We start from the raw sequence: 12,779 nt of genomic DNA, 5'->3' as shown, positions 1-12,779 counted from the left end.
TAGCTAAAACTTTTAAAACACTATCTATACTTTAGCTTTGTGGCTAAGAATTTTAACTGCAAATCGTGCTTTTAGCTAATGATTTTTATAACTTTTTATTCCTGATTTTATCTAGAAACTTGTCAGTTGTAATTAATACAATTTTTGATTCTTATATATTTTAAGCTAACTCAAACCATTAACTATAACTTTCAAGTTACTAATTATTAACTTCTTACTCGTAGCTTTAGCTAGCATTAGCATTAGTAAACTGTTAGCTCATACTAAGCTGATATTTTCCAGCTTCTCATTCATACTTAAATCTTTTTGTAACTGTTCATCTCTTAACAGTTAACTGCTAACCACATGTGTTAATTAGTTTTTTAATATAATTCTTTTTCAAATGTTTATCTGTTATGTTTAAGCAACAGTTTAAACTTCCATTATGATTAGCTAACATTTTCCAACTTTATATTCATACTTTTATCTCTTTTAGTCATTTGTCTGTCAGGTTTAGTTGACAATTTATTTTATCTCATGATTCTAACTGCTTTTACATATATTTTTTTCATTTTTTAAAAACCTTTTAAAATGTGATTAGATCATTTATGCAGTTTTATTACTACTAAGTATCAGTTCTCTTTAGTTTAGCTTTAGTTGTAGCCTTTAGGTCTGAAAAGGATCTTTTAAAAAGCCTCATCATTAAAACTTGAAGCCATTTATGGGGACTAAGATGCTTTTTTAAATGAATGGGGCACCATCTTGAGAAAAAATATCCAGTGGTATATATCAGTCAGGCACAAGCACTTAGACACCATCACACCAAAGCAAACAAACCCTCAAAGATGTTTCTCAACATGTTTACAACTCCGAACACAAGTGGCTGAACGCACACGGAGAAAAAACACGAAATAAAGGACAAAACACACAAACCGACTCAAGTTTCTTTAGTTTTTCTGTCAGCAGGTGATGCAGTGAAGCGCTGCACCGTCTCATTTTTCTCTCCAGTGTTTTCTTCCAGTGACGTCGGTGTAATTGTTGTGCTCCTCGGAGTGGTGTTTCTCTCTCTCTCTCTGTCTCCATCTCTCTTCCCCAATCTGTCATTTCCCTCCGAGCCCATCCTCTGTCGATCCCAAAGGACTCCTTCATCATCATCTTATCTCGTCACATGTTTTATTTCTGTATACACACAGCCCGTCCTCTCCCCGGGCCTCTCTCTGTTCATTCTTTCTTAAATAAAAAACGTAGTATTGCATGGTGCATGATCCTCAGTTTCTCTTTATTCCCTCCCTTTCTTTTTTCCCTCTCTCCCTTTTTTCTCTTTTCTCAGTGCAACATCCAGGAATAAAGATTCTCCGCTCCGATTCGAGTAGCTCCATCTCATCTCGTATAGGTTGGATTTCTCCTCTATCTCTCACGCTTTCTCTTAGCCGCCTGTATTTCCTCCGTCTGGTTTGTTTTTGATTGTTTTTGTTCCCCTGGGCTTCCACCTTTCTTTTTTCTCTTCTTCTTCATTCTTTTTTTGTTGCTCTTATCTTTATCGTTCTACCACCTCCCCTTTCTCTTCTTCTTCCTTGGTTTGGTGGTTTGGCCTTGTTGCTGTGCCTTGCTGACTGTGATCACCTGACTAACATTATGTCTCCCCACTGTTCCTCCCCTACTGTTGCTGCTGGCTCCAGCCCTGAAATCCTGATCTGTTCCCTTTTTCCAACACCTTTCAGGGGTCTCCGACACTCGTCCGGACCCCAAGAGTTCAGCTGTGTGTGTGTTTGTGTGTGTTTAGGGCTCGTGTGTATCTAAAGCTGGTTTTTAACTGACTGGTTAAACAGTCTTAGGATTGTTTGTTTGTTTGTTTGTGTGTGTGTAAGAGACTTTCTTCATTCCACTTCCAGCATGCAGTTATTTCACGTTGTCTCTTGTGTCTCTTAGTGACAGTCACTCCTGGCTATTTCTGCTGCCGAGGTATCTACACTTCCTCTCTGTCTCTCGCTCACCATCCATCCATCCATTCGTCTCCATCTTTAACCACAGCTGTCCTCTGTGTGTGTCTATATATGTGTGTGTGTACGCGTGTGTGTGTACTCTTTATAACCGTGGTCAGGTTTGTGCGTTAAAGGCATTCATGTCAGTCCCGTCTGTGTGGCACATGTTTGCGTCATGCTTTCCTCACTCACAGTAAAAAGCAGGATTTGGCCAACCCCCTGGTCTTTAGATGTAACTCAAGGTTTGGTGATTTTTACAAAGTAAATCCGTAAATAAGACATTATTGAGACAAGAAGAGAGCGTGTGTGAAACAAAATGAATAAACACAGAAAACAATATACCGGCCACTATGAGTACTAAGTAAAGACAGAGCTGCTCTTTTGTCTGCTTCGTAGAGAAGAACGTAAAAACTCTTGATTTGTAGGAGAAAAATATTGGTGTCTTAGACCTGGGCGTGGCCAGCCTGGGTTTCTAATAACGCTGGCTTTCCAACGCGGCTCCTTTAAATGTGATGGCTGGTTGGTGGGAGACAATTACAGGGTGCACCTGGCTGGCTGGCTTTGAGGGGGGACATAATTACAGGGTGCACCCGTTTAATTGACTGGCCTTGCTATTCAGTTGCTCGGGACGAGCTAGCTGCAGCCCTCCTCTCCTCCTTCTTCTTTTTAAGATTTTTTTCCACTCTTTTCTTTCACTCCATTTCTCCTCCACTCTGAATCTGTGTCTTCGCTCCCTCTCTCTTTCTTTCTGTATTTATTTGTTCTCTCTTGAACCCTCCCGTTGTCCTCGGTCTCTCCACTCTCTCTTTTTGTGGCTGGCTTCTCCAGGCTTGCTGTTGTCTGCTGGGGCTGCTGCACCACTTTTTGTCCAAGAATGCCGCTGAGTGTTTTTTGAAGACGGGAGAAACCCTGAATCTCTGGGTTCTCTCCTGCTAAGCATAAACCAGGCATGACCCCCACATGTATTTATACACAATCTGTGTGTATACAGCAGAGCTGAGATGCTCCTTTGCAGCAAGAAGTGAAAAACTACTTGAGAAAATCTTGTTGACAAACAACATAAGAGCAGCTGCACTTTGCTTCCAGCGCGCTCAGACGATTTTAAGCAGATACGCAACGAAAGTGTGGCGCTCAGTCACAGTTTGCAGATTATGAGAGCAGAGACACGTGCTGTTGCTTAAGGAGTTATTTAAGGAGGAGTCTTTTCACTTTTATATGTGATCTATAGAATAGTCTATCAGTCTTATTTCTCTGTTTACAGCATCAGGAAGCAGCCAGTGGGCTGCTGTCAGTACCTGTAAAGTTTGTTCATGCACGTGTTACGAAGCATGCGTGCTGGCCTGCTTCTTAGCCACACAATTAAACTACCTGTTTATTCAGTTTAATTTTTTTGGCATAAAAATTACATTTCCAACAATATTAATAGTTTCCCTTTATTTAATAAATGATGTATCAAACCGATTTGCAATGTGGCCCCCTGCTGGGTGAGAACAGTACTGCAGGTGGGCCTCAAGAAGTTATTTACAATAAAGGAAAATAAGTTTGAAATAACCACCAAGTTTTATAGTCTTTCTCTGAAGCAATGGCATCGTGTCTCCGAACTCGTGTCCACCAGTGTCGATGACTAGCTGACTTTCATTGCGTATCGCAGTAATTAATTTGCTCCCACCTTTGCAATCAAACGAAACACGCCCCTCGCTCGCCTCCCACCTTAAAAATGACTCAGCCGAAGTGCACTTAACAGTCCCTCAGTCCCCGAAACCCCACCCGGCCAAACACCTGCTCTGCTCACGCGCACTCTCAAAGAAACATGCACCGACTCTGACGTCTGCAGCCAAGGAAGCACTGACTTTCTCCCTCACTCTGCTCGCTCCCTCTGCCGCCCCCTGCTGGAGGAAACCTCCGAGCCGACTCAAACTCAGACTCATTGTTCCCTTCCCTGTCCGTCTCTTTATGTCCAGCTCGAGGTCGGACCAACCTGGAGCTAAGGGAGAAGTTCATCCTTCCTGAAGGAGCGTCTCAGGGTCTGGCCGCCTTCCGGTCCCGGGGCCGTCGCTCCAAGCCGGGCTCTCGGAACGCCTCGCCCACCCGCTCCTCTTCCTCGGCCTCCCACAGCGGCGCTTCCCTCCCCTCTGCTCCCTCTGCCCCGGCCACCCCGACGGCCTCTGCATCATCCAGGGTAAGATTTTTCCCTCGAGTCATTACACAGCATTAATGACAGAGCAGGGATATAAGCACTGAGTAATAAACATTTACAGTAAATTTAGAACTAATTGTGGTTTAAAAGTTGGTTTTATAACACTTTTAAGTAATATTCAAAATACTAGAAAATATGGTTAAACACACATCTGATACTATGATAGGAAATAAAACTTACTATTACTTGATCAAGTTATCTACCCAAAACATTAAAAGCCTTGAATCCTCCCACTGCACATGCTGAAATGTGCTTGTTACTTAAAAGCGAACATTCTGCATGAAGTGTAGCAAGTGCCCTCGACCTAAAGATATAAAAGATAGCCTTGGCAGTATGAAGTCAGTTTTCAGACGTAATAAACGTAGCGTTGATCTTACTGAGAAATCAAGGAACACTGTCAGACACGCCTTAAAGCATGCCCTACTTTAACCACCTGTTTTATTCTAGTTAGGGAATGTCAAGAAAAACAAAAATATTAAAGTGAAAAATCAGGAGCTTTTTTTTTCACTTTTTTTTTGCTATATATTACTTAATAACTTTGGTGTAATATGAAAGGGGGAGCTCTTTGTCAATAGGAAAGTCCAAAATTTATGCTTTCAAATTTTTCAGAGATGGCTGGTCGGCCTTTGCAAGGCCAGTTTTTCAAGGAGTCTCCCCCTAGAGCAGGGGTGGGGAACTCCAGGCCTCAAGGGCCGTGTCCTCCAGGTTTTAAATATCCTCCTGTGTCAACACACCTGAATCAAATGATTAGTTCATTATCGGCCTCTGGAGAACTTCAAGACATGTTGAGGAGGTATTTTAAATCAGCTGTGTTCAAGCTGTGATCAAGGACGCATCTAAAACCTGCAGGACATTGGGCCTTGAGGCCTGGAGTTCCCCGACCCCTTCCCTAGAGACATGGTTCCATGTTTTTACACCGCCAGACCACCTCAGCCTCTTACAGTCTATATCTGGAAAAATTTAGAAATGCTCAGGTACCAGGATTTGAAAAAGGGGGAAAAAATGCAAAGACTTGTAAAAAAGGATGCTATCTGGCTTTTGCAAAAATCTTAAACTGGTGTAATATTCCTTTACTGGAAGATAGAAAACACGTATTCTAGATTAAAGTTATGATTTTTGTAGCACACACACACACACACACACACACACACACACACACACACAGTCTTTCATGCTCATCTTCTGTTGTGTGTTGGAGTGTTTGTTAAATAGAAACAACCTCATTGTCAGGACAAACAGACCATTGTTATTTCTTAGTGTCGTCATCTGATGTCAGTGATGTTTCTGTTTGTCATGTGAACGCTGTGTGTGTGTGAGGTGGTGCACATTTGTAACTGTGTGTTTTTATGCTTTGTAACATAGTTCATTTGTTGTCATCCTCCTGTTGTTGTTGTCAGAAATCACCGCATCCCTAACTGTGAAATTTTATGTTTTGTTCTTTTTTCTTTCATCTTTTTGCCTTTTCCCCACGTTCCTCTTATTCAACCCTGCTAACCTCGCTGCAAACGTGTCCTTCCTGCATTGATGGGGTCTCTCTTTATGGAAAAAAAAATGAATGATCCACTCTTACACATTAATCTGCTGCGCTGAACTGTCCATCCAATGCCCCCACACCACCTCCCCACACCCCCTCCTTCATTTGCTTCTTCCCTATGCTGCTTTGCTCTCCTCCACCCTTCCTTCCTTCCTTGCTTCCCTTCCTCCCTTCAGTCGTCCCATACTCACTCGCGTGACTATGCCAAGCCCTGGCTGGCACACAGTAAAACTCCAACGCCAACCAAGTGCCACTGCTGCCCAGATCTCGGTCACAGCCACACCACTCCTGGGCACGAGGTAACACACCCACCCACCCAACCAACTCCCCTGCCCCACCCAACCCCACTCCACTGAACGCGCTAATGCACTAATGCACACTTGCAGGTGCTCTCACATGGGAAGCTTTACTTTGGCTGGGGTGATTTTGAGCTTTGCTTGAATTTTTTTGTTTTTTTGTATCAAAATAGGAGAATAAGGATAAAACCTGCACAGTTTAGTGCATTTATTTATCATTTCTCAGCTGACTCGCTTCATTTCTTTAACTGAAATGACATTACATTTAATATTTTGTGGCTTTTAACTCTTGATTAAGTAAAAGCAAGTTGATGAGATATCCTTGGTATTAAAAAAAGAGCCAATAATAAAGAAAAAAATTAAAGGACTAATCAGCAGATTTATTCCATATAGTTTCATGTGGTCACATAGTTTTATAAACACATACCTTCACAATTAATAGTAGTGTTTAATATAGTGTTCATATGTTGGTGTTTTTGTGTTTAACACGTTGCTTTGTGTTGTTTATTATTTATTTGTAGATCTGTTTTTGTTCATGTCCATGTGGATGTGATATGTTGTGTTAAATTCCCTGTGTGTGTCTGTGTGTGTGTCTAAAGTGATAACAATGAAATTATCCTCAGCTGACGTCTGCCATGTGCTCCTGCAGGGGGCGCCATCTGGGTCCAAGTTAAAGAGGCCGACCTTCCACTCGAGCCGAGGCTCGCTAACCGGGGAGAACGGTGGAACGACGCACACCAGTAAACCATCGCGGACGGGTGAGACACCAGCAGGAAGACCTGCTAATTGCAAGCTCTATATTTTTATTCACTAACTCTACTAGATTAGCTTTGCATGACTCACAGTTCAAAGTAAGCCCCTGTCCCTGCTAAGACTTACCAGAAGGAGGTTTAATTGTAAAGTGGGTGGGGCTTCTCTCCTTGCATGCAGGGCAGGTTTTAAAATTCCTACTTCTTTACTTTATTTACTCTCGGATAACTGAATTCAGTTCTACTCATAAATTAGTGTCAACGTCTGAGACTAAAACATGAAAGTGCCAAAAACTGCAGTTCCTCTAACGGCCACTTGGAGGCCGTCCCCCGAAGTGAGTTAGCCTCCATACACTCCAGAGTTACAATGTCCAGCGTTACAGCAGAAAGAAACATGTGTCATAGTTTTCCCCTTCATGGCAGCTCTTCACTGAGTGATTTATGTTGTGAACTCACCTGTTGATGTTGTAGTAGACTAATTGTTTCGGTAAGTTCTGCAGCATTTTAACGCGGTTATATTTCAAATAATAATAGCTTAATTGCACTAATAGGCCATCTCCAAAAGGTTTGTGCACAGGTTATTACTGAGAGTGAAATACTAGTATTTTATTTGCTTGTTAAGATTCATTATTGGGTGTCTGTTTAGTCCATAAATTAAGCTTACCAACCAGGCTAGCTACTGTTAGCCAACAGTCTGCAGCAGTCTGCCCTTTCGTACAAATATGGGTGCTCTGACCCCACAAAAAGCCAAGATGATGACAGCTGAGGTTGAAGCTCAAAGAAGATTGACAAACCACTGGGTGACATCAAAGAGGCTGCGTCTATCTTGTATATGCAGTCTGTGGTCTCGGCCAACCCACAGACATGGCAGCCTCCACAGCCACAGTGCTGCAAACTAAATGTGAATCTGCACAAATGCATGCTCTGCTTTTGTCAGCACATTTTTACTGTTTTTTTTCTCTTGCTTCCCTCTTTTCTCCTGTTAGATCCCAAGCGAGGGGGGTCCACAGCCAGCGGTCCCACCAGCCGAGCCGGCAGCCGAGCCGGCAGCAGGGCCAGCAGTCGCCGTGGCAGCGACGCCTCAGACGCATCAGAGCTCCAGGACGCTCGGTCCGTCTGCTCCGACACTTCAGATACCCCGCGACGACCGGGCAGTGGGGCCAAACCCTCCAAGATCCCCACCATCTCCAAGAAGACCCCCAGCCCAAAAACCCCGGGGTCTGCGAAGAAATAAACCCACCCACCCACAGAGAAACTGGAGGAACTCGCAGTGGGTGGGCCACTATTATCTGCCATTTTGGGTGTACCAGCGTCACTCTGAGCATCCATCCATAGGGCTTGTCTAGAATGTGTGCACTATGACTGATACTTTCCAGGAGAAAGAAGGAGGTGGATGAGCTGAGTGAATCTCCGTCTCGTTCTTTCCCCAGCCAACTGAAAACCTGCACAAGAGGAGAAGATTCTGGTCTGGTGGTCTCAGGCCAGAGTCTGTGGGGTGAAAAAAAAAAAAGACTGTTCCCCTTTAAGAAGCGACCCCAGTTTGCCTTCCAGTCTCCTGCTTCGTCTTTCAGAAGTTCCCCACCAGCGAGGAACCAAACACAGACCGACCCGATGTGATGCTGCCTTACTTTGTGTTACAAACTCCTGTCCCGATCAGACACACAAACACACATTTTAACACAGAGCCGGTGCAGGGAGTGGGACACGCCGCCACCACCGCCGCCGCCACAGCTACAAAAACAAAAAAAGCTCAAGTGGCATTCAGGAAAAAAAAAAAAAGAAGAAGGAATTTGTGGGTTATTATTTTGGCTTGTGGGCCAGATGCCTCAGCGATGAGTTAAAAAAGAAAATATGCAACGACTGCCATGTCGCTTCCCCTGCGTTGGTTGGCGAGAAAAAGAGTCACCTCAGCAGATCTACGGAGGCGGGAAACGCTGTCTGGCTCCCACAGCGGCCAACCTCAGACTCGGAGGATCGGCGGTGGCGCTGCTGCAGCTGAGGGCAAACTCTCACACACTCAAACGCCGCAGAGCCGACTCCTCCCGACCGCTGGAACGTTAAGACGGGCCTCGCGGGTGTGCGTCTCGGCGGTTTTGTCACATGTCTGCGTAACAATCCGACACACACACAGAAAAAAGAAATCACAAACTGGCAATAGAGAGGACTATTTTTATGGCGACACACTCAACTAACAGCACATTACTGACAATACACGACATGCGTAACCCGACGTAAACGAGCGCGTTCGCAGAGTCCGACAACCAGCATGCACTAATTGTCTCTTCCTCTGCAGCCCAGCAGCACATACGCGCACTCTCAAACTCAAAAGGTGTGTGCACGTGTGTGTCGCGTGTGTCTTTCTTATAGGAAAGAATAAAGGTCAATGACTTGAGTCACTGTATGCAAAAGTTTAATTTGCGAATGTCTTTTTGGTTTTTTTTCTTCTCGTTGTTTTCTGGTTAATTTATAATCCAGTTTTGTTTTCTAGCTTGAGAGAAAGATCTATTTATTTTTCACGTCATATCACCGTTGGCAGAGAGTGATTTAGTATTATGGTGAAAGTTTTTTTCTCTTTTTCTTTTTTTGTACCGAGAAGATGCCCACTCCGCTGTTTCGACGTGATCTGTGTGTAAAGTGTGTTTCTACTCTGTTGTAACATGACATCATTCACTAGGTCGCTGATTCTAGTGGCAGCCTTTTTGTTACATTTTCTTTAAAGCTAATGACAACAGTTTTCCTGACCACGACCAAAGGGGGTTGCCCTTCATGTGTAGAGAGAACTACAAATATGAATGACAGGGGACCTGGGCTGAGCGGACCAATGAGAGCGGGCGTCCTCCCTCGTGTCCCTCCCCAGCGTCTCTTCTTCTAGGCTTTTTTTTTTTTTCCAAATGCTCCGTCTTTGGCGGGGCTCGAGTTTGTCTCTGTGTTATCTCGGTGTAAGAGATGAAGTTTATGAAAACTAATGAATTTACAATAAGAAAGAAGAAGAAGACATCTTAAGGTGATTTTTATTTATTTATTGTCTCTCTGAGGGGGGAGGGAGGGATCGGGAGACGAGTCCACCACCTTTTGATGCTGTGCTACTCTGTGTGATAAGAACATGGAGGGAGGGGAGGGGTGTTACTACGAGTCACTTGTGTAAAATTAAAACAACAAAAAAAAACTAAAATTATAAACAATTTTTTTGTTCTGTTTTTGTATTAAAATTATGCTTGCAGTAAGAGCTCTTGTCTTTTGTGTCTGTGTGTGTAAGAGCAGCCGAGTTTGATGTGTGAACGAGCTGAAGCACCCACAACTTATTAGTTATTATTAATATAACCAAGGGTTCACCGGTCCCAACAACTCCAACCTGAACTGAAGCCCTGATTATTTTATGCACCAGGTCAGGGGCATCAAACATGTGGCTCATGTGCATCAACAGATGACTTTGCAAAGTCTGAAATTTACAGCAAAATCATAAATCATAGAAAATTCTCCGTGTGTTCTAACGCAATAACTACACAAAACACCTTTAAAGGTGTTTCCTGATCTCTACGAGGTATTTAAATCTTATCCAAAGTCCTACAAGCAACACTAATATGTGTGTGTTCACTTATTCAAAGCATTAAACATCTAAAGTAACTTTAATTTTAATGATCATCCGTACATAAAGGTTTCACGTTTATGATCACTGAACAAACCTGATTTAAAAGCTGCCCCAAAATAAGGTTTTAGTTGGAGGTTATTCTGCTAGCACCAAATCTGCTGGGATGTTTGAGTGCCAGGACTCTCTCATAGCTCTGGTCATAAAGAAATAAGAACCATACTGTTGTTAAGGACAAGAGTACTCTGATCATTTGATCTGTAAACGGGCAGTTTATTAAATTTGCTCCCAAAATACCTCTTTACACTACAGCAGGGGTCTTAAACTTGTGGCCCAGGGGCCACTTGCGGCCCTTATATTGACCTGAAGAAATGTAATGCAATTTGGCCCCAGAAGTAACTTTTTTTTTGTCAGGGAGGATTTGTGTGTTGTTGAGTGCAATGTTAAAGTCTTTAAAAGTAAAAAAAATGATTTAATATGAAGGCAACATGAGCAGAGAGCACAAACATGTTGAGGGATTGGCCGTATTCAGTGAGAGAGTCGAAAACTAACGTGTACACTTATGTCTGCATTTTTATTTTGTTAAATACAAACAAAATTATAGCAGAAGTGCTGCCACGTGTCTGGCCAGAAAGAGTACCAATTGGTTTATTTAGTAGTTCAATGAAAAGCTTCAGTTAGTTAAGAGTGAGAGAAGAAAATGGGTTCACGTTTGCAGTTTTGTCTTGTTACACAATATTTGAAAAATTAACAAAACAAAACAAAACACTAGATTTTTGGAAATATTTGTGGGAGTTTTCTTGTTTGTTTGGGGTCTTTTTGTACTACATGAACACTCCAATGAGGTGACAGTGCCAGCAGTGGCTCACAGCTCATTGAAGTTTGAGACCCCTGCACTGCAAGAATGGAAGCCGTGTGGCTTTTATGCATGGCTTTAACTAGCCCTGCCCACCTAAATTCAAACTCACAAAGACCAGAGAGTCATATACTCCTGCACTGAATGATTGACCATTTAAAAAAAAACTAACTGCACTCAGTAAATGGATAATATTTCTTCATTTACATGATATTAAAAATGAAAGTCTGCTGATTTTGTGAGATGGGTAGCATCATTTGGTCAGTTAGGGGTATTTTTGTGAGTACATTGACCTTTTTTTAGGTCTTAAAGTGATGTTTCCAGCTTGTTTTCCTTGTTTTTTTTGTTATCATTAGTTTTTATTTAAGGATTTCTAGTTATAGAGGAATTAATGGAAAAGGCCTTTATGTCTCCCCTTTCTCTGGTTTGCATGTGCGTGCCCACACTCACTCACTCATGCAGACAGCGGCCCACAGACTAAGGCAGACACCGGACATTTTTAGGTAATTACGCTGTTACAGATAAGGGCACGCCCGACTGGATCGTCTCTTCTGTACACGATGAGGAGCTAACCCCAGGGGAGGAGGTGGTGGAGTAAGTAATCTCAATAATCTGAGCTCCCTCCTCTCGGTCCTGATGTGTTTCTTGTCGTGTTCGAGCTCTCCAGTTTGTGTCGGTGTGAGACGGCGATGGAGGATTTGAAAATAACTTCGTCCTGTTTATTTGGTGGTTCCACCGGAGATGATGAGGTCTGAGTCCACCCTCTGCAGCTGTGTGTACACTCACACTCACACTCCTCTCATTTTCTGTCCACTCTCAATCCATCTACGCCCGTCCTCCCTGCAGTCCATCTGTCATCCCAGACTGCTCCCTCTGATGACAGTCCTCGCTCTGTTCCACCACTTCTGTCTCGCAGGAATGTCATTTTTCATTTATGCTGGGTTTGTATGGTTTTGAGGGCACTCGGGCACTTATTTTTTTTCCTCTCTCTCCTCTTTAACTCCCTGTTTGTTCTTTCACCTCCGCCTCTTCATCTCCTCTCACTCCTCTCCCCCTCCCCTTTATCTCTCCAGATGAGGCTTCCATAACGTTGCAGATGTGAAGAGCAAAAGAAAACAAAATGGGGCAGAGCGTTAATTCCTGGCATTTGGGACTCGCCCTTTCGGCCAGGACAGAATGAACCGTGGTCACTTTGGTTTGGTCAGTGTTATTCATGCCTTTCAAAGTGACCGCAAGTACCAGGCCGCTTTGAAGCAAAGAGTACACAAACACGAGCTGGCACAGGCCTGAGCCTCACTACTATATTTGAGTCACTTCTTCCCTCCAAGTCTTTTTGGTTTAGAGTCGCACACATGCACACAGTGTGTTTGCATTAGGCCTGCTGCACGGCAGGCTCTGTGAACTAATGAATAGGTTAACGGGAAACCTGCAGCTTCAGAAAAAAGCAGACTTATGTTAGACGTTAATTCTGAGCCAAGATAACACAGCGATGTTTGAGATTTTAGAGCTTTGAAACTGGCAACAGAGGAAAAGAAACATTCATCCAACTCACAGAAGTGAACTGAACTGATTCAAGTTTAAATAAAATGCAGTGGAAACA

The 12,779-nt window shown here is 43.2% G+C and overlaps 1 protein-coding gene across 21 annotated transcripts in view; it reads left to right on the top strand.

The window, feature by feature from the left end:
- The window catches only part of macf1a (microtubule actin crosslinking factor 1a), a 235,242-nt gene extending 225,281 nt beyond the window's left edge, over nt 1-9,961 (top strand). For 10 of the 21 annotated variants that reach the window (XM_065470403.1, XM_065470404.1, XM_065470405.1 and 7 more), the window contains 6 exons: nt 1,310-1,372; nt 1,909-1,941; nt 3,923-4,140; nt 5,869-5,991; nt 6,638-6,746; nt 7,724-9,961. In XM_065470403.1, the coding sequence (XP_065326475.1) occupies nt 1,310-1,372; nt 1,909-1,941; nt 3,923-4,140; nt 5,869-5,991; nt 6,638-6,746; nt 7,724-7,971 (794 nt within the window). In that variant the 3' untranslated portion in view covers nt 7,972-9,961. The remainder of the gene's footprint in view (nt 1-1,309; nt 1,373-1,908; nt 1,942-3,922; nt 4,141-5,868; nt 5,992-6,637; nt 6,747-7,723) is intronic. The other 11 variants (XM_065470415.1, XM_065470411.1, XM_065470414.1 and 8 more) reach the window with 4 other exon arrangements.
- Nucleotides 9,962-12,779: the final 2,818 nt, after the last annotated feature.

Source organism: Pelmatolapia mariae, linkage group LG22 (assembly GCF_036321145.2).
Source record: "Pelmatolapia mariae isolate MD_Pm_ZW linkage group LG22, Pm_UMD_F_2, whole genome shotgun sequence".
NCBI classification, from domain to species: domain Eukaryota; kingdom Metazoa; phylum Chordata; class Actinopteri; order Cichliformes; family Cichlidae; genus Pelmatolapia; species Pelmatolapia mariae.
The sequence above is the reverse complement of the archived record's forward strand: the minus strand, read 5'-3'. Positions and strand labels throughout refer to the sequence as shown.